We start from the raw sequence: 22,382 nt of genomic DNA, 5'->3' as shown, positions 1-22,382 counted from the left end.
GCTGAGACCAATGTCTAGCACAAAGCGGTGCTCAGATGATGCTCGTGGATTGAATGAATTGGTTGCATCTGCTTTATTCCTTCTTGCAGGTAAATATCTAAATTATCTGTGGCAACAACTTGGTGGGGTCAACTCGAATGTTTTTGTCGGCTGTTCTTGAAGACTTCTGGGTCTCTACAACCACATTCTTTGGCTGGTGCCAGTGTTTAAGCACTCTGGTAGGTGAAAATATTTTATTTTGAACAGTGATTATATAAAGTTTTGAAATAAACAAGTTAGAATTTAGAAATAAGAGGGATTTATTACCAAAATGTGACAAGTAAATAAAAATTAGTTGTAAGTGCCTCTCTGTATATTCATACATATTTCCAATTCAGAGTAGAAAAAAAAATCACATTACAGCTTGGTGAGAGAACCAAGTGATGGGGTGTTAGCACACAGAGTCACTTTTATTCCTGACTTGGCTCTCCTTATTTTTTGTTTCTCATGTTTGGGAAAATTTTGTGACTATTTGTCCCTTCCACTGATTTCTAGTAAGACTTTCCTGAGTTCAAATTTACCTATGTGTTCTCAAGATACATTATTGGAAGGGAGATGAATTTTGTATTGCCGATAGTTACAAACAGCTGTTACTTCAGCTACACTCAGGAATAATCTATATACACATTCCTGCAATTGAACACAGCTACTGATCAGTATATAATCCAATTGATTGATGGATCTCAGTGCCTCTTCCTTCATGGTGAATGGAGCTAAATAAATAGATAAAATGTGCATTGCACCATGACATGAATTTCTTCCTTTGGTTCCTTATTTTCTATGATGCAGAAACTGCATAGCAGCATGTTTGAAGGTGGCCTGTCAAATTTGGGAAGCTGACAGTGTGACTGAACTAGTCACAGGGATCTTCACAGAAAAGGCAGTCGGGGTCCTGGTCAACTGGAGATTCCATCTGAATGGTGAGTGAGTGCACCGTAAAGCTTTTGCTGAGGGCTTTAGCAATTTCTCTCCGAACCGCTTGGCTGTCCCGGCTGGCTGCTGTTGATAAAGAACCACAGGGAGATTAGCACTGATTGCACATGCATGGGCGACTGCTGTGACTCCAACTTCAAGTACTTTGTCTTTGACCTGCTGGGGTGGGGCAGAGGCAGGGCACTCAGAGGAAGCCACATTTGCTCTGATAATCAGCTACATTCACACAGACAAGGCAGGGGAAACTCTAGTGCAGCAAAGTGCCCTGTCGCTATGGGAACTCTTTCTGTCCACTGTTATCTCTGGAGTCTGGCATTCCTAGGAGCTTAGTATGGAAGGGGAGACAAGCCCTGGAAAAAGCCAAGACAGAACTATTATTTCTTATACAGCCCTGCTCACCAGCTCCCAGGGATCTCTGGGTTGCAGGCCTTGTATGTAATCAGAATTTATATCAAGGATAGTGACAGGAACCAGGAAGCGTTTAGAGCTCCCCACAGACCTTTCTTAGAGCAGCAACCCTCACTGCCATTTTTCTTCCTGTCCCAAATGCTATCAGCAGGCTGTAAAGTCTCCTCGGTAGCAACCTGAGTGTTTACCAGATTCTTCCATTTGCAGTGAAATATTGGCATAGTGAATGCTGTAAATTCCCTGAAGTCAGACCTGAGCCCCTTCGAGAAGATGAGGATGTCTGAGAAAGTGCACAGTTTTCAAATGACCGTCACTAGTGTTCCTGTCCCCTGCCCCTAAGTAACTCCTTGAGTCATTTTTTAGCAGCCTAATGTATTATCCTTGGCCTGAGCTTTCTCCTGAGGCAGTAAATGCCCTCCCACTGCCTATCCTCCCAGCTCTAGGACATATCAGAGACAAAATTAACTTCTTGAAAAAGTAATTTTTAGTATAAACCTAGTATTATAAGAATTTTCTCACATGGCTACAGAATTTCTAATCATACAGTATGGGAACCCACCATAATTCCTATTAGCACATCCATTAGCTTGTTAGAAATTTAAGAGTGGGGGCTGCCTGTGTCTCTTTCATCTTCCTATTTTCAGTGCTAGGAAAAACATCTTATACATAGGAGATACTCAATTAAGTTTTTAATTCATTCCTATTATTTGACTGATAGGGCACCTAGCCAAACAGATGAAGTTGAATATTCAGAGTCCAAGGCCTTGAAGCGGCAGTTGCATTTTAGTCCTTTGTTCTGTCTGTCCTCGGCCCTCTGCAGTCAGCCCCAAGAATGTGGTGGGTATCATTGTTGCTATGACAACATCAATAAGTGGGCTGGTTTCAGAGGCCGTTGGTAATAGAAAACACTTTATAGTGTTTTGACAAGCAACAGACAATAAGAGCAGCTCTACAAAAAGGAGGGAAATTACTGACTTTACAGGACAAGGACTGAATTTTTTCCAGGGTGTTTACAAAACTCACTGACCTGTAGCAACATGAGCTGAGAGAATTACTTGATTCATTGTTAGAGACCAGATGTGCAGGCTGTGCACAGACACCACCCCGTCGACTGCTAAAATAAGCTCTTTCACACCACTGTAATTCAGGCTCTTTGGCACACCTGACAAAAGGGAAGAGATGGAGGCTGCAGTTATTCAACCAGATACAGCTCATAGAATTACCTAAACAAGCTGCAAAGTCCTCACCAAAATTTCAATGTGCTCATCCATTTGCTGGTTTCTTACTTCAAATGTTTACAAATAAGATTTACTGACTACTTCAAGGTTTACCATCAATCAAAAATTCCCACTCAGAATACTTGCACAATTTACTATGCAATAACCAACAACGGTAATTATCCTTAGTTTTTACAGTATACTATTAAACTAACTGTGCCTTTTCCAACATCTTTATATACACTCTGGAAAGTAAAATGAAATAACATGAAATTTGGTATCAAATAATCATGGGTTAGCATCCTGATGACAACTATTGTGAATTTACCCAAATCCCAGAACTTCTCTGATCCTCAGCACATTTGTAGTAAAATAAGGGTGATAAGAACAACACATAGATCACAGAGATCTTTGAGGAGCAATTCAGAAAATATCTAATCATTATGAACAACAATGTTGTACAAAGATTAGTCACCCAACAGGTCATTTAGTGAACTGTGCTAATAGAGGATCCTAACATTGTATAATACCATCTTATTCGGTTTGTAAGTTTTCCATTATTTTAGCTACATTGGAGGATGCTGTAGAAGAGATGTCTAAGTACAGCCCTTTTTTAGCCTCTACTTCAGTTATGTACAAACAACACAAACACCTTGGGTGTTTATTAAAAATAAATGAACCACGACTCCATTCCAGACCTAAAAGGCAATTTCTATGGATGAAGCTCCGAAATCGAAAGTCTTTCAGAGTGGTTTTCAACTTTGGATGCATATTAGTATTACCAGAGGAGATTTTAGAAATCCTGATGACTAAGTTACACCCAAGACCAATTAAATCAGAATCTCTGTGGATAAGGCCCAACATCAATGCTCATTTGGTGCTTCTATCAGGCAGCCAAGATTGAGAACCACTACACCAACATTCATGAGCCACTGAGCAGCTCTGCTTTGCAGTGGTTCTCTAGTCTTACTATATGTTTTTAAAAATACCAAAGCCAGCCCCAACCCCAGACAATTAAATCAGAATCTCTGGGTGATATAGTTTGCATATTTATCCTTGTCAGTGTCTCATGGTGAATTGTAATCCCCAGTGCTGGAGATGGGGCCCGGTGGGAGGTGTTTGGGTCATGGTGCCAGATCCCTCATGGCTTGGTGCTGTCTTTGTGATGATGAGTGAGTTCTTGCCAGATTTGGTCATTTAAAAGTGTGTGGCACCTCCCTGTCCTTGCTCCATTCTCATCATGTGACGTGCCTGCTCCCCCTTTGCCTTTTGCCGCTATTGGAAGCTTCTTGAGGCCTCCCCAGAAGCAAATGCCACCATGCTTCCTGTACAGCCTGCAGAACCATGAGCCAATTAACCTTATTTTCTTTATAAATTATCCAGTCTCAGGTATTTCTTTATAGCAAGGTGAGAACAGCCTAATACACTGGGTATGGGAGGCCTGAGCATAAGCATTTTTTAAAAGCTTCCCAGAGGATTATAATGAACAGCTAGAGTTGAGAACCATCTACTTAAAGAAATGGGGAACCCTTAACCCTCCTTTTGAAAAATTTAACCCATTTATGCCTGGGGTTGCAATTTTTTGAATTTTTGCAATCAGACCTTGGCAATGACCTTGAGCAGGATATAAATAACTCTCACATGCTTAGCGTTCCAATAATGGAACACTAGGCAAAAATGGGCTAAGAACCTTGCTCATGGGGGATTTCCTCCTTGGAGTTAACTCAAAATTCTCTACAGCATGAGCTGAGTTTTTAATCCTACCTCATATTGTTTGGGGAAGTAACAAAGAGCTGGTCATCACGCTATTTTACCCTGTGAGTGGCAAAAGACCTAGGCTCCTAGAAGCAGATGAAAGGAGTTCTTGTCTCAAATTAGCCATACAGTGTGAATAAAAGTCATGGGTAAAATTGTTATAATAATAATAACAAACTTTTATTGAGGGCCCACTATGTGTAAAGTTTGTGCAAAGTACTTTATATATAGCAATTATCTCATTTAATAGTCCTAAAAACTTTATAAGCTAGTTATTAAGGTTACAATTCTTATTTAACTAGAGAAGAGGAAATTGGGGTCAGTTAGATTAAGGAACATTGCTAAGGCCACACAGAGAAGTGGCAGAATCAGGGATATCAGATCCCAATGTCTGTGCTCTGAGTCTAAAGTGTTATGCAAATACTAGAGTCTAGGAATTGCAATCAAAACACTGTTTATTATGCCTAATGTGTGTCATCTCTTTGGGGAAGTTCTGTTGACCATTTGAAGACCTGCTATCATTCATCTAGGCCCTTTGAAATTAAGTCATGATCCTACTACCCTTTTTTCACTTGTCTCCTTCATCTCATTACTATTATAGAGAACACAGGTCCACCATGACTTATTTTATTATAACAAATAGTGTTGCCAGGCAAGAGGCATGGCCCCACTGGCCTCAATGCTCCATCACATGCTAGAACTTTCTTTTACTTGGGGGGGAGTCTGAAAAAATATTAATGCATCCAGGAAAATATCTAAATTAGTGTTTAATAAATAACTTCCCAGACTTATAAATGTATTTTAAAAACCACTGAACATCATTCATAATTAAATAATTGCATTTGAAATCAATAAGATATAATATTTCACCTATCAGAGTAGAAAAGAATGAACAGTTTGTTCATTCAGTGGTTGTGACGATGTGAGGAAAGGGGCACTTTCATATGCTGTTGAGGGAAAAGAAATTGATACTGTATCTTTGGTAGAAATGGTAATATCTATCAAATTTTGAAATGCATGTGATATAGTTTGGCTGTGTCCCCACCCAAATCTCACTTTTAATTGTAACAATCCCCACACGTCAAGGGTGGGGCCAGGTGAAGATAATTGAATCATGGGGGCAGTTCCCCCATACCGTTCTCCTGGTAGTGAATAAGTCTCATAGATCTGATGGTTTTACAAATGGGAGTGCTCCTGCAAAAGCTCTCTTGCCTGCTGCCATGTAAGGAGTGGCTTTGCTCCTCCTTTGCCTTCTGCCATGATTGTGAGGCCTCCTCAGCCATGTGAAACGGTGAGCCATTAAACCTCTTGTTCTTTATAATTACCCAGTCTCAGGTATGTCTTTATGAGCAGTGAAAAAATATACTAATAAAGCATGTAAGTTTTGAAACAGCAATATCACTTCTAGGAATTATTCCACAGATATACAAGTGCTAAAAATATATATGTACAAGGGTGGTAATTACATCATTGTTTATAATGTCCATCACATGCAAGTACTTCCATGCTGTGGAGTAATTACAGCTGTGAAGAAGAATGGGGTATATATATGTATGTGCTAATATAAAAGATCTCCAGATGAAAAATGCCAGGTGCAGAGAAAAAAATGTGAATCAATATGTAATCCCATTTTTATAAAAAAAGGTACATACATACATCACATACACATATACATATACATGTGTATATATATATATATATGCAAATGCACAAATATCTTTGGAAAGATAAATGTCAACTTATTAATAGGTATTATCCCTGAAGAACAGGACTGAGAAGTCAAAGATGGAAATATAAGGAGACTTTTTAAAATTATTTCATACTTTTCTGTATTATTTTTAAATTTAACTAAGTACTATACTAACATAGTTTGAAAACCTAATTTAAAAATTAAGTGTTTTCCAGAAAGGAGTTATCTGCCAGTTTCTATAATTAGCTGACGTAGTCCAGTCTCTGCACTTTTCCTGAAGTAAAATAAGAAAGATAATCACCAGGGAAGAGCTATAGTGAGACACACAAAAAAAAGCGGAATATAAGTCATTTCAAATTGTACACCAACTTGTCTTTTATCTTTCTTTAAGTCAATAACTTCCATAATAGCAACAACAGCTGCAGCTCAGCACTCAGCGCTCAGGAAAGAAAATGGATGCTTCTGTGGCTTGACAAACCAAATATTCTCATGTTTAGAGCCAGAAAATTCACTATTACTCTGTGACATTTGACTCCATTATCCATTTCACTGTTGTCAACACTATCATCTTTCAACAATTGTAGTGACCACCAAGAACAAACCTTTAAATGTATACTTAGCAGTGAATGCTAACAAAGTGTGAGCTGTCTCTGAAGGTAACTGCACTCTGAGACCAGATCTACCTTATGTCAAAATGTGCTGGACAATTATGTCAAAATGTGCTGGACAAAAAAAAAAAATCAGCTAATGTCTGGATATTTCAATCATCTGAATGTTTGATATGATGCAAACTTCTAGCTCTGACTGAATTTTACAGGTGCCATTCCCAGGGCCCAGCATGTGGGAATCCCTTCAGTGGTACGAAAAGATTAGTCCGGTGGTTCCTGAAGTATTGTCCTGGGACCAGCAGCACCAGCGTCTTGTTAGAAATTCAAATTCTTGCCCCTTCTACTCCCCAATAAGATATACTGACTCAAGAATTGTGTTTTAATAAACCTCCACGTGATTCTGACGCCACTAAAGTTTGAGAACTGCTGGGTTAGTCTAATAAAGGTTTTAGGCAAATCCTTCATAATACCTGTTTTCCTGGAATGTAAGATAGAAAATAATACGATTTGTTAATTATGAATGGTCAATGTAGCAATGATAAATCACCTTGTAAATATAATCAAGTACCTTAGGTCTCCAATAAACCTTATTTTTAAATTTTAAACAGTTTTAAATTGACATGATAATTGTACATATGTATGGGACACACAGTGCTGTTGCCATACAGATAATGCATAGTGATGAGATGAGGGTAATTAACAAATTCATCATCTCATACATTTATTATTTCATTGTATTGGGAATGTTCAGTATCTTCCTCCTAGCTATTTGAAACTATATATTATTGTTAACTATATTCTTGTCATTCTATAGTGCTATAGAACACTAGAGCTTATTCCTGCTATCTCATTGTAATTTTGCATCCTTTAACAACTCTCTCCCTATCCTACTCTTCCCCTTCCCTGCCTCTGCTATCTGTTCTACTTTTCACTTCTATGAGAACAATTTGTTTTTAGCTCCCACATATGAGCCAAAACATGTGGTGTTTAACTTTCATTTCCTGGCTGATTTTACTTAGCATAATATCCTCCAGTTCCATCCATGTTTCTGCAAATAACAGGATTTCATTCTTTTTCATTGCTGAGTAGTATTCCATTGTGTATATACACTGCATTTTCTTGATCCATTCATCTATTTTTGGACACCTAGGTTGCACTCCCACACTTTCCCTTTGATGCTCCAGTCAAATCTCCTCTGGTTATTTGTTGCCTTGGCCCTTTCTTGCTGGGGGGACTAGCCCCAGCATCTCTAGTCAGCCATCTTGCTGATGTCACTCTCTGACATACTTTAATATTCTAAGATAATGTCAATGGGAGTCAGTAGTTCTCCCATTCCAAGTACTACTGAATAGTTCTTCTGGTGATGAAGATGGATTTATTCTGATCAAGACTCTCTTATCTGGCCTTTCTGAGGCCATCAGCATCTATGGTTGACTGGTAATATGGCCACAGTCTATAAGCAAAAATTGAGAATTTCTTGCTGTGCAGATAAATATACAGTACAGTGTTTATCTCCACAATGTAGCTTCATATTTCCTATATTCCAGTCAACCCAAAATGCTAGCTGAGAGTTTATATTTACTGAGCTCCTACTGTGTTCTAGACGCAATGCCATTTATTTCATCTAATCCTCTCAACAGCACTATATTGTGGATGTGATACTCCCATTTTTGAGTTGAGAAACTGAAGTTCAGAGATTGTCTGAGGTCTCACAGCTAGAAACTTGCATGACTAGCATTTGAATGGAGGTGGGTCTGATACAAAGACCTTGCTTTTTCAACTATATGATGTGTCTCTCTGAGCTAACTCTGCCAGTAAAGATGTAGCCTAGAAAGGGCAGAAACCAGTAGTTCTTCAACCATTTTATGCCAAATGAAAAGAAAATCACCAAATTGCAGAATGGGGGAGAGGAGGCAGGCAGTAAGCTTTAGGCATAAGGATGGATTTCTTTGCAGTGAGGGTTATTTATGTGATCTATTCCTGGATAGCTGGAAGACTCAAAGAGCCAGACAGAAATTTCACAGGCCCAGGAGAGTAGTCAAGGATAATGATAATGGGGCTGTAGATAATGAGGTTAATAACATAAGATCCTATGGGGCTAAGAGCAGGCCTCATCAAAGCCTCTGGGACCACTGGCCCCTGCTCTCAGCCATGTTAAGATCTCTAATAAAAGACCCACACCTCTTCTTTGTAGCAGTTCCCACTACTGCATTTCTGTGTAATTTTTTTAAATAATCTCTTTCTCCCCTTATTAGAGTATTATCCCCATGAGGACAAAGCTTTTTTTTATTTATTTTATTTTGTTGAGGTAGGGTCTTACTCTGTCACCCAGGCTGCAGTACAGTTGTGCTACCTCGGCTCACTGCAGCCTCTGCCTCCCAGCCTCAAGCGATCCTCCCATCTCAGTCTCCTGAATAGCTGGGACTACAGGCATGCACGACAATGCCCAGGTAATTTTTTGCATTTTTTGTTGAGACAAGGTTTTGCCATGTTGCCCAGGTTGGTCTCAAACTCCCGGACTCAAGCAATCCTCCCACCTCAGCCTCCCAACTTGTAGTTCCTGGAATTATAGGCATGAGCCACTGTGCCCAGCCCATATTTTATTTTACTATACTTTATTTTAAGAGACAGGGTCTCACTATGTTGCCCAGGCTATAGGGCAGTGGCTATTCACAGGCACAATCCCACTACTGATCAGGACGAGAGCTTTGATCTGCTCTGTTTCTGATCTGTGCCAGTTCACCCTTCCGTAGGCAACCTAGTGGCACCCTGTTCCCAGGAGGCCATACTGATATTGAACAGTGCAGACACCTGAACTTCATAGCACACTACAGACCAGAACTTCAGAAGAGATCTGTGTTCTGCTCTGCTCATCTCTGTAACTCTAGTTCTGAGCACACTACCTAGCACAGAGTTGGGGCTCAATAAACACTTGCTGGACAAACAAATTAAAGGTCACCCTTGTTTTATTCTACTCTGAGATAAAATTTGATAAAAATGTTTAGCTCTAATGCAGCCTGGGGGGTAAATTTATGTAGTTTTTTTCCTTAGGTCTTTTCCAGGTATATTTATATCTTTGTAGTATCTCCTCATGGTGTTTATACTTATTGTTTTTACACTGTGCGATATTACATAACAGTTGCTAGAGCAAGAATAGAAGCCAGTTCTTTTTACTTGTTCCCATATGAAAAAAATCAAATGATTGTTTTCACAAAAATTCCTTTTCACTTTAAATTTTTCCCATAATTCAAATTAACAGTGAGCATGCCTTGTAGCCATTCCCTTTTGTGATTCTAGGGAAGAGAAAACACTGACTCTGGGAGTAATAATAAAATCACTCCTACCTTCCATGAGTAAGATGGAGAAGTCCTTTAAGATAGTGATGGTGCTGGCCAAAACCAGGATGGAAAATATGAATGTGCAGATTGGGTCGGCTATTTTATACTCTGGCTAGAAAAAAAAACAGGGATTTTGGTTAACTGAATTCATACCTCTCTTTCAGAAAGTCTGATTAATAAAATAAGTAAACCTCCCTGTGTCTTTCCTTCTCTGTCACTCATTCACTCTTTTGACATGTGTCATCCAACTCAGAGGCAAGACTTTGTTTTTGAAGACTCAATCCTTCCTTTTAGCTTTAAACTACCAGCAAATAAAGAAGTGAGACTACAAGTCATGCTCTCCCCATAATTTAAGAAATAAAAGGAAAAATATTCTTAAGTTTGCTCTCAAGAGACCTGATTTAACTTCTTGCAGATTAATAAAAGTACAGAGTATGTGACGAAAGTAAGCACAAATATGCCCACAAGATCCAATGACTTTTTGGCCTTAATTATACTGAGCAGAAGAAAGGACACAACTTGTTCAGAAATTGCATGTGGCCAGCATACAGCTGGACTATGCTCTTGGCTGACTGGAGTGAGTTTCTTTCTTTGCCTCTCAAGTATTGCACATACTCAAGGCTGGCATCTTTGATGCAGTCTTAAGGGTGTGAACCAAAGTATCATCTTTGCTCAGTCTCCTCACTGGAACCCTTAGCCTCAGGGTGAAATGTCCGCTTTTCTACCCTTGGGAAAGTTCCATGCCACAGAAAAGTCTGCACTCCACTATCTTTAAGAAATTCAGTATCAACACAACTTCTGTAAGTGGACCCTCAAACTAGTTTTGCCTTAGACCTAAAGCTTTCAGTGATCATTTTGCTCAACTGAATTTAGATATGTCTTTGTAATTTTTATTTCCACGTTTTCACTTTTTTAGGAAAAGCTGTGAGTCTCTACAAATTAGACAATTGTGATGCAAACAGACAAAGCTAAACGTTCTTCTCCATTCTCTGCCTGCTAACCCATCTCTGTTATCAGTATTACCAGGTAGAGATCTGTAGTGGATATTTATTTGTTTAGGGTCAGAGGCTTACCGGGGAGTCATTCCCACTTTTCATTAGCACCTTGGCTTTTGGGGGAGAAGTTACCTCTCCTCCATTGTGGGCAATACTGGTGGAACAATAAATCAGGTACTCTAACCTCCCTTCAGCCAAGCAGCAGATACAAGACACAACCTAGGTCAACTGGACTCCCATTCACAGAAATATCATTCTTCAGAAGTGACAAAAACAAAAAAAATTTGTTGAGACACATTTATTTCAGTGTGGTGTCTGGGACAGAAGTTGCATCGTTTCTAAAATCTAGATATCAAAATTTGCCCTTATTTCTACTTTGATGTCTGTCTAGGAGCACATCCAATAAATTTCAGCCAATGAATATACTTTTTGCTAAAGTGAGCCAGAGATGTTCCCTATTGCTTATAACCCAAGAACCTGAAGGTATTCACAGTTTTGTTGCTGTTCATCTTAACACCATGGTTGAGTGTTTGCTTGCTTGCTTTAGCTTTGCAAAGTAGTTTGTATAGGTAAGCAGAGGATGCCCATTCTTTTTAATGTTGGAGGGTCAGCTTCTGTACTACCTTCTGTACTACCTAATCTACATAAGTACTAGGATGGTGGGTAAACTCAAACTCACCTTAAAGTAGATAATAAGTGCACTAATTAGCACACTGATACTCTGAAATAGATCTCCAAGGGCATGCACAAAAGCAGCTCTGACGCTGGCATTGGCTTGTACTTCCTTGTGATTGTGGCCAAGGCATCTCTGGTGCAAAACCACAGTTAGTCTGAAAGAGAGAACAATGTTCTTAGCACACATTAGATCAGTCTTAAAAACGCAGGCAGCATAATGGAGGAGCTGGCAATAACATGCATTATCCAAAATGATGGATAGTTGAAATATTTATGCTTTAAAAACTATCTTTGACTAATGTTTAAATACATATGCCATAGAATTTTAATACTTTTATACAAAAACAAACCACAAAGACCCATCCAGTTTACTCATTCATCCACCTAATGTTTATCTGTTTCATGTTGAAACTGGAAAGCATCACTTCTTAGATGAAAATCAAGCATTTGATAATGAAGGGAGGAAATCTCCTTTATTGAAGGTTGACTGACTGTCAGGCACCGAGCTGGCTTAAAGTCAAGCTTCATTGGGAGTTTAATTAAAAGTACTGGTTTCAAATGCAAAAAACACAGGAAGGGATAAATAAGGGAAAAATAAAATAAGTAGTGAATTTTATTGAGGTTTTATTTTACCTTTTATTTTACTTAATTTTGTGCATTTTCAAAAGAATTTTAAATTTGAATGATTTCTTAATGTCCAATGATGGGAATATTGTGCTCATGTATATAAAGCTATTAATCCAGAAGTAGAAATATATTAATGTATGAAAAATGATCTTGTACGTGTACATACATATACACACAATATATTGCAAAGCTGAGCATCTCTTGTCTGAGTCAAAGTGATCAGTAGCAAACACTACAAACTATGTACATAATTCTCTTTATCTATAACTTTAAGAGGTATTAGACTAAAGGTAAAATTAGAACATTTTCACTGACAGCTAACAGTGTTTTGCCTTTCTGAACCTTTTCTAAACATTTTGGAACAAAGATTTAAAAGCACCAACATATTGTTCAACACCATGTATCCCATTCTATTTTCAGGTAAAGTGTCTGTTAAATCTCAGATCATCACCACAAAGTGGAATGACCACTAGCCATCAAGATCTGATCACTACCGAATGTGCAGTTTTCAGGTGTTCATTGTTTGGGTAGAAATTCACTCTCACCTAGGAGTCACCATTTAAGGTTCCTTAGACAGCGTGATATGGCTGACAGATCATAGACCCTCATCTGATCTGCCATGTGTGTTCATCACGTTGTCATTCATTCTTTTACTCATCTTACTGACAAAAAGAGAGGAAAAAAACTTGTGTAGTCACTCATATGCAGACACTTGTAAAAGCTTGGGCCATAAAGGTGAGTGAAAACAGTTGTGGTCACTCCCCAATGTAGCTTTAAATGTGCTGGAGAAGGTAAAGATTAAACACCCCACTCCCCCACCACGCGTGCACGTGCACACACACACACGCACACGCACACACACAAGTGGAAAATTCTAATTACAATAAGTCCACTGGTACTATGGGTAATACAACAGAGGAATCTGATTTAGTTAGAAGGACGTAGCAGCTGAGTTGAATTCAAAAGCTCAAGCTAGAGTTAAATATGCTGAGGGGAGGAAACGTTTCAGGCAGTGAAAACTTAGCAGGCAATAGCTTTAAGGCTGTATTTATAACCTTCATCCTAGAATCTCTTCACAACTTCTATTGGAACTTTCTGTCCTGATTTTGAGTCCCCAGGGAATAGATTTATTCCTGAATCGCAATTCTGATATCTTTATATTCAAACAATACAGCATCTAGCAGCATTTGAAGCCTGTAATCCCAGTTCTTGGAGAAAATATTATAGTCACTCAGCATTCTTATCCATAAATAACTATCTACTTACACAAAGAAGGCAGAGCTTTCCAACTGCCTTGACTTTCTGAGTGTAAAAAGCACCTGCAATGTTAAGTTCAATGTTCAAAAGCAGTTACGAGAAAAAATTTGGATGATATCTGTTTGGAAAATCAAACCTGATCATTGAGGCCCCAGATTGATGTGATAGTTGGGTAGGTTTGTAGCCTTCATCTTTGTGTAGCATCAAGACAGCCTATGTGACATATGACTCTCAGGAAGTTAATACTTGCATTCTTCCTTCTGCCTCAAGACCATATTGTTCTCCTTATGCAAAGCGGACTTTATTGACCTGTAGTCAGCAATATGTGTGCTCTGGCATATTTGTCTCCTAGAGGTGATAGATTTACATTGATCTACTCACACTTTTTCTCCCAGTGCCAATGCGAAACACATTTTCAAGTTAACTGGCTAAAGATGGGGATCTAGTCAGTGACAGCAGATCAAACACCATTCTTCTAATTATTTAGCTCAGAGATTTTGAGCAATGGTTCACAAACTGAGAGCTGGGTAAGTGAGATGTCAAGGGGCAAGGCTATTAGAATGACCTGAGGACCTTTTTCAAAGTGTACATGCTCAGCTATTCTTGAATTCCAGAGATGTCATTGTGCCCCCTCTTAAAATCCACTGTTTAAAACTTCATTTTTCGATCACTGTCTTCTCTACCTTCATGTAAAAATCTACCTCATAGCATGTGTCAAGTTGTATTGCAAGATAGATAGGCAGATGATAAATAGACTGAGTTTCCTATTGCTTCTGTAACAAATAACCATGATGCTTTAGCAGCTTAAAACAATACAAACTTATTATAGTTCTGGAGGTCAGAAATCTAAAGTGGGTCTCTAGGACTGCATCCTTTGTGGAGGTTCTAGAAGGAAATTCATGTTCTTATCTTTTCTAGCTTCTAGAGGCCACCTGGCTCCAGGCCGATTTCTCCATTTTCAACATCAGAAATACAGCATCTTCTCTCCTCTCTGATCTCCTGTCTCCCTCTTATAAGGACGCTTGTCATTATGTGGACCTACCTGGATAATCAAGGATAATTTCCCATCTTAATATCCTTCATCATATTTGCACAGTTCCTTTTGCCATATGATTTAACATATTCAGAAGTTCCAGGGGTTAGGATGTTTAAAGCTTTTTAGGAGAATGGGTCATTATTCTGTCCACCAACACGATAGCTAGCTAGATCACTAGACAGATAGATGGATGGATGGAGTTTTAAGTAGAGTTGTCCAGAATTAGACCCTCAAATTGGAAGGAGAAATTTGACTCAAAAAAATCAAAGTCCTGGCCTCAAAACCCCATTGCCTGAGCAATCCAGTAGTTCATTTTGGGAAAGGTAGACTCATTTGTCAAGGGACATATATGCTCATCTCCTGTAAGAATGATTTAAAACTGCCTAGATAAAAGAATGGACCAGCAGGTTGAAACTTAAGGGAGAATTTAACTAACATAGCATAAGGAAGAATTTTCATGCAGTCACAATGCTGCAAAGATAAAAGAGGCTGTTTTTGAGGGAAATAAATTTCCTTTTACGAGTTCTATTAAAACATATGAAACTAATGACCATTTTATGGAAATGTTGCAAAAGAGAATGCAAAAGTAAAATGGGGACTGAAGTAAATACATTTTAGAGTCCCTTCCCACCCAGCTCACTGGGAAGCCACCATCTGCTCACCCCATAGAAATGGAACAGTAGTAAGTCATGCCCCATGTGGAACCATCAGCATGCCTGAGAGCAGAATGTAAAGAAGCTCAATTCTGGGTCTGCGAATCTGGATTAAAATCCTGGCTCTGTACTACTTAACTGGCAGTGTATTTAACCTCACTGGGCTTCAGTTTCCTAACCTATAACATAGGGGTGTTGTGAACATTAAAGTTGGTAATGTATATTCAAACATCCTAACCCTGCCTCTAGCACACCAGAAGCTTTCAAAACATGATAGCTAGCAGAAGCCAATATTAAAAAACACTTTAGCTTAAACGAAAGCAGTCAACCTTATTTTCAATCTTAGAGCCATTCAAACACTCTGTCCAGCCTCTACCATCTTCACATGTACTGAGTTTTTTAAAAGGTCTTTGTCCAGATAGAGTTACAGGAGAGCCTCGTGAGCACTGTGTGGGGACCAGGGGATGACTTACACAATGTTGGCCGCCACTGCGCAGCTGGAAACGATGATCATCATGGTCGCCTGGATCTGGTAATCAGGATACAGCAGGCGCTCACACGCCAGGTACACTAGCACGCCAGTCACCACCCAGATGCACAGGATGGAGAGCAGGGCACCAAGGATCTCTAGGAATTCAAACACACACAGAAACCCACACACAGATAACTCCATCACCTACACCCCCAAGAGTCATAAGACTCTTTGCCACTTCCCCCAAAAAGAGGCTTCACACTAGTTCATCCAGTGATTCACAAAGTAAAAGTGTGGATGGATTTTAAAACTAAGAGAAGGAATTTTAATGTTGCATTCATAAAATACCAGCATCTGAGTCATTATGTTCCATCTTACTAAGTAATTTCCAGCAAATTTTTAGAACATATTATTGCTGCCTGCCCCTACCCCCTGTTTTCCTTGGGGATCTTAAACAGGTGCTAAAATGATTGAAACTTATTAGGAGGTAAAATAATGAGACACAGAGAGTAAAACGTGTTTAGAAACTCTTAATTTCACCATAAAACATTTACGACCTGCCAGTGTAAGCACCTTCAATGGAATAAAATAGTGAAAAGGGAAAGCTTCAGAGAGCACTTGAAGAAAATGAGTTTTATTTGCCAAGGCAACATATTATAAACACAGAGGTGAGCTCAGAGGCTGACTAACACTCTGACTGCATTTTAAGAGCAACAGTAAGAAAAAGAAGCATCAGAATATAAGTGTTTACATTCAATATGTAAAGATAAAATGGTGTTCAATCTGCCCACTGAGAAAAGTGCATTTGCTCACTTAGCAGTTAACACCTCACTCTGACCTTTAATTCAAACCCATAGATTCTATAAACCCAGAAGGGTCTGGAAACATTCTGTGAGTCAGTGGTCAGACTGACTCATTTAGTCCTTCCCCACTTTAAGCTAATCCCAGAGATTAGTTCCTTTTAAAGCAGAGCAATGTAATATATGATTACCCAGTGTGTGGCAATTATTTCCCAGACTTTAGTCATTTACAGGCAACCTTCATAACGTTTTCCAAATCCACATGCTACCCATCTTATTAATCACTCGATATTTTTTCAAATAAATTCACTTTTTACACTTAGCTTCTTCCTAAACAATGTTATCCATAAAATTACATATTTGATATGCTAGTTTATTTTGTAATGTGTATCAGGATGTGTAATTATTGTCCATGTGACACTTAGAATTATCTGACTAACCAACTGTGGAACATTTCTCACACTATGGGAAATGCTGATGCAGATGTTTAAGGCGTGAGCTCAAGTATCAGACGTATATGGCCTTCCAGTGACTGGCTATGTGACTTTAGACAAGTCACTTAACCTATTTGAGCCTGAATTTTCTTATCTCTGTGTATTATAATAATAGAATATATGTAAAACAAGTTGCCATAGATTATGGGTTGAATTATGTTCCCTCCAAATTTATATGTTAAAGTACTAATCTTTGGCCGGGTGCGGCAGCTCATGCCTGTAATCCCAGCACTTTGTGAGGCCGAGGCAAGCGGATTGCCTGAGGTCAATAGTTCAAGACCAGTCTGGCCAATACGGTGAAACCCCATCTCTACTAAAAATACAAAAAAAAAAATTAGCCAGACGTGGTGGTGTGCGCCTGTAATCCCAGCTACTCAGAAGGTTGAGGCAGGGGAATTGCTTGAACCAGGGAGGTGGAGGTTGCAATGAGCCGAGATTGTGCCACTGCACTGCAGCCTGGGCAACAGAGTGAGACCCTGTCTTAAAAAAAAAAAATAAGTACTAATCTTCAATTCCTCAGATTGTGACTTTATTTGGAAATAGGGTCATTGCAGATGAAGTCAGTTAAGATGAGGTCACATTGGAGTAGGATGGGCCCAATATGGCTGATGTCCTTATTTAAAGCGGAAACCAGGGCCGGGTGCGGTGGCTCACGCCTGTAATCCCAGCACTTTGGGAGGTCGAGGTGGGTGGATCACAAGGCCAGGAGTTCGAGACCAGCCTGGCCAATATGGTGAAACCCCCATGTCTACTAAAAATACAAAAAAAAATTAGCTGGGCTTGGTGGTGCATGCCTGCAATCTCAGCTGATCGGGAGGCTGAGGCAGGAGAATTGCTTGAACCTGGGAGGTGGAGGTTGCAGTAAGCCGAGATCGTGCCACTACACTCCAGCCTGGGTGACAGAGCGAGACTCCGTCTCAAAAAAAATAAAATAAAAATAAAAATAAAAATAAAAAGATAAAGTGGAAACCCAGACACAGACATGCAAATGGGGAAAATGCCATGTAAAGATGAAAGCAGAGCTCTATGAGCCAAGGAATGACAAAGTTTGCCAGAAAACCACCAGAAGCTAAGATAGAGGCCTGGAACTCATTTCCCCTCACAAACCTCAGAAGGAACCAACCCCACTGACGCCCAATTGCAGACTTCTGTTTTTCATAACTGTGAGACAATAAATGTCTGTTGTTTAAACAGACATGTATTTAAAACTGAGTAATGTAATATATTATTACCCAGTGTGTGCCAATTATTTCCCAGACCTCAATCATTCATAGACAACCTTCATAATTTGTTATGAAAATTAATAATGTACCCCCCAAAAATGTACCCAATTTGTACTAGGTTATTAAGGCAGCCCTAGGAACCTAATACAACATATAGCAAACACTCAAGAAATTGTTATTTTATTAGCCTACTCAGGCTACTTACAACTCCCTTTTGCAGAAGAAGTTAATGAGGACCAGGCCCAAGAATTTCTGATTAGCCGGAAATGGAGGTTGAGTCTGTGGATGTCAGGTAGTGTGCTTCCTACCCATGAAAATCCAAATCAGGGTATGAAAGTGAAGCGTGTCTAACTCAAAACCCATGGTTAGGAAGCACAGTGGGAAAAGAGCTGGCGGGGTAAAGCTCAATACCAAGAGCAAGAGTCGGGAGTCAGATCTCAAGACAAAACAAAGAGTTAGAAATCCAAAAGTAACTAGTTAGAACAGGAGGCACATGAGGATCATTGGTAAATCCTACCATTATTGCTTAAAAAAAAAAGTTAGCTTAGCCGGGCTCACTGGGTTGGCCAAATTATGGGTGTGTTGGGTATGAATGTGTTGGACTCACCTCTATATCTATAGAGGTGCTGTTTAATATGGTAGCCACCAATCACGCATGGCTGTTTAAAATGAAATTTAGTAAATTTAAAAATCTGGTTCTTCAGTAGCACTAGACGCATTTAAAGTGCTCAATAGCTACATTATACTATATATTACAGAATACTGCCCTCGCAGCAGAGAGTTCTATTAACAGCTCAAGGTCTTTCATGGCCACGATGCCAAAGTACAAGCAGAGATCTAAATTCTGAGCTCACCTTATGTTTTCAAATCATCCTAGGTTTACAAAACTGCTTTGACAAATGGTATCAGAAAGGGTCAAGTATATGTAAAACTTCACACAGACAAATAATGGTGCTTAGCGAGAGGTCCATGTTTTCCAAGTGTAGCGCTGTTCAAGCACCAGCAAAAACATTCTCAGATCACGTTGTCACAAACTCTCTTTACTGCTGTTTATTGCCTCATCTCCTGAATGTTAAAGGGAAGCAAGTCAAAACACCTGCGATGATCAAGTGTTTAGTATGAAATTAGGACTTCCTGCCATTCTAAACTTGAAAAGCCGCAGTCCACAGGTGTCAGTCTAGAAGCTGTGATATGTGTCTAGCAGCCCTTTCAGCGAAGGCTGGCCACCCTTGCTAAGCTCTCCAATTTCCTCTATATTGATGTTCTCAACCAGTGTGAAAATGTGGAATTGTGGCTATTTGTTCACATGATTTGCACGAAATATTCAGCCAGAAGCTCCTCCAGCTGATAGAAGGAATAACACAGAGGAGAAGAATTGAAGTTGCAGAGTGTGGGGTTGTGGGGGAGGGTAAAGGGAGGGATTGTAAAAATGAGTCCAAGTTCAAACCCTTATCAATACCTAGGTGATGGGTTGATAGGTGCAACAAACCATGACGGCACACGTTGACCTATGTAACAAACCTACACATCCTGCACATGTACCCCAGAACTTATTAAAATTAAAATTTAAATTTAAAAAAGCATACAGTCAAATGTGTTATATACCAAATTTAGAGACCTCCAAGTTGTTTATTTATGCTACTTGGTTAAGTTATTTATGTCTGTTTTAGCGCATACATGTTATTTGAAATCCCTATAATTATTAGTTGAGAAGGCTGGAATTTGCACTAGACTTCTTCTCTCCCTTTCTTAATCAGAGTGGATTCATTTGTCTATTGTTGTGAAATTATTTAAGGAAGCACACTTGAACCACATTTAATAAATGGTAGGCAAGGCTCAGGCACATGTTTCAGCATGTGTTTGCTTTCATCTTGTTATAACAGTCAACTGAGCAATAAAGAATGAACACACACACACACACACACACACACACACACACACACCCCTTATCATGACCTTGGCTACTTCCTATACAAGAGTAAGCAGTTATTCAGTGAAGGCACCAGCTGCAAGAAAGGAGAAAAAGTAAACTTTCATCCTCTCCTCTTCCTTCTCCTCCTCCTTTTTTGCATTATTGTTGATTGAGCGAGCAAGATATTCATTTGGACCAATGGCTGAATGGCTAAATGCTGTGTGTGAGCAGGAAAGCCTATATTCTATTCCTTATCCTCCATAAGAAGTTCTTCAATCTCTATAACTCTCTTGGGTGCTCTGTGCCTCATTTTGCAATATGGCAGAAGCTTTACTCCTATCCTCCCTTCCAGGGATGCAGAGTAATTTAATGAATTGCGTGATGTCTGTCACCATACACAGAGTCCCTGAGGCTGGGGCAGTTGCTGAAGTGATACACGTGTTCCTGTTGTCCCAGAGGACTAGAGATAGCACCATTAATCTGTTATTTGAATTAATATTGAAAACACACATTCCCACATACACATTTGTTTTATCCTGTGCATCAGAAATGTGTCTCTAAGGATTTTCCAACAAGGCTTTGCTTTGTGTCTTCCATTTTTACCCTTGGTTTGACTTTGCAGCACCAGCCTGCTGTTATTGCTCACTCTATGAACTGTACCTGCTCGGTGCCATCCAAATGTCAGCCGCTTAGAGGGAGGCTTCGATGACAGCCACAGGGAGAAGAGACTGAGCAGGAAACTAGTCAGGTCAATTAAGAGGTGGGCAGCATCTGTGATGACAGCAAGACTCCCAGCAATGTGCCCACCTAGAGAATGCAAAATAGTACATTGCGTTAAGGCCCCAGAATTTAGCTAGATTCATAGACATGCTAACCATCGTGGGTGAAAATGCCACAGACTCACAAAACTTTAGAGGAGAAAGAGATCTTAAAGTTGATTTAATTCAATCCTTCTGTGACTCAGAGAGTGGATATGATTTGAACATGTAGAAATCAATTTCAAAGGAGAAGCCATTCCTGGGGTAGCAAAGACATAGAGATTAGAAAGTGTGGGGCAGGCACATCTGGAGAACACCTTAGTTAGACTGGGGTACAAGGATTCAAAAGAGGAGAATACAAGAGAATCAGGCTGAAGCAGTGCGGGCCAAATTCAAAGAGTCTCATAATCCAGACTGAGGACATGGACTTTTGTTTATAAACTAGATGTTGCGATCTGGCCCACAGATGTGTTTTTATTTGACTTACAATTTAATCATCTTTACCCCTTCCTTTTTCTCTATCAATTTATATTATCCACCTGAGCTTGAAATCCCTGTCATAAATAACAGGGAGCAGAAAGGAGAAAGGGCAGGTACCTTCCAATGGGTGTCTTGAGTGCTACAATCCAATAAAGCATAGGGACGCAATGTAAGCCATGAGAGTCCTGCCTGGCTTTTCCCTTTATTTGATGTGCTCCCTCTACTTCCCTCTAATCCTCCTTTGAGAAAAGACCTCCAGCCTCCAAAACAGAAGTTAAAGAAAAACCTTGCCCTTTCCTTCCCAGACATGGTTTGTTGTTTGAGAGCAATAACCTTTATTGCTCTTACTACATCTTCCCAGCAAAGGGCTTTTGCTGACTGATTAGTTCTCCCTACAGCTGTTTATTGCCTTGTGTACTACAAAATAGCAGAGACTGTCAGCTATCAGCCCCGCCATCATCAGACTCACCGTGTCTCGCCTAATGATTTTTAAAAATTACATAGATGGCTCATAATTGCAATAATCCCCACAGGCCATTGGCTCTAGCTGTAGTTAATAACTGGTTTGTCAAGGTTTAATGGGCTGAAGCAAAGTAATCTTCAAGCTTGTTACTGAACAGTCAGTGCAAAAATCAGAATGATTCATTAGGCAAAAAGCAACATTTTGCTAACAAATCAGCTGTCCTTCCAATTATCCTCTAATGTTGCTCTATCTGCCAAACTTGGTCCTGATGATAAAACTGTGTTAATAAGGCATTATTTCTTGTCCAGAGAATAACTCCATGCAGATAAGCAGTATGCTGCAATCACAGCAATGAGTGATGATGATTCTACGTGCTGGGCTGAAATATAGTCTAAATCAAGGAAATGGAGTCAGTCTTATAAACTCTCTTCAACAGTCTCAGCTGAGGCAGGAGGCACCTGAGAAAGAAAAAGGGCTTGCTTTGGAAGAAGCATGTTACTGTGGAGGCTTGGAAACTGAGAACCATTTTGCAACCTTCAGAGCTACTTA

At 39.5% G+C, this 22,382-nt stretch overlaps 1 protein-coding gene across 1 annotated transcript in view; it reads right to left on the bottom strand.

Moving 5' to 3' along the window:
- Positions 1-281: 281 nt before the first annotated feature.
- The window catches only part of SLC30A8 (solute carrier family 30 member 8), a 38,839-nt gene continuing 16,738 nt past the window's right edge, over positions 282-22,382 (bottom strand). Inside the window, exons 3-8 of the mRNA XM_002819377.6 lie at positions 20,793-20,939; positions 15,705-15,858; positions 11,663-11,813; positions 9,995-10,100; positions 2,408-2,542; positions 282-1,038 (exon numbers count right to left, since the gene is read on the bottom strand). Coding sequence (XP_002819423.3) covers positions 893-1,038; positions 2,408-2,542; positions 9,995-10,100; positions 11,663-11,813; positions 15,705-15,858; positions 20,793-20,939 — 839 coding nt within the window. The 3' untranslated portion in view covers positions 282-892. The remainder of the gene's footprint in view (positions 1,039-2,407; positions 2,543-9,994; positions 10,101-11,662; positions 11,814-15,704; positions 15,859-20,792; positions 20,940-22,382) is intronic.

The sequence above is a fragment of the Pongo abelii genome, chromosome 7, assembly GCF_028885655.2.
Source record: "Pongo abelii isolate AG06213 chromosome 7, NHGRI_mPonAbe1-v2.0_pri, whole genome shotgun sequence".
Lineage (NCBI taxonomy): Eukaryota > Metazoa > Chordata > Mammalia > Primates > Hominidae > Pongo > Pongo abelii.
Note: the sequence above shows the minus strand (reverse complement) of the source record. Positions and strands in the feature narration are given on the sequence as shown.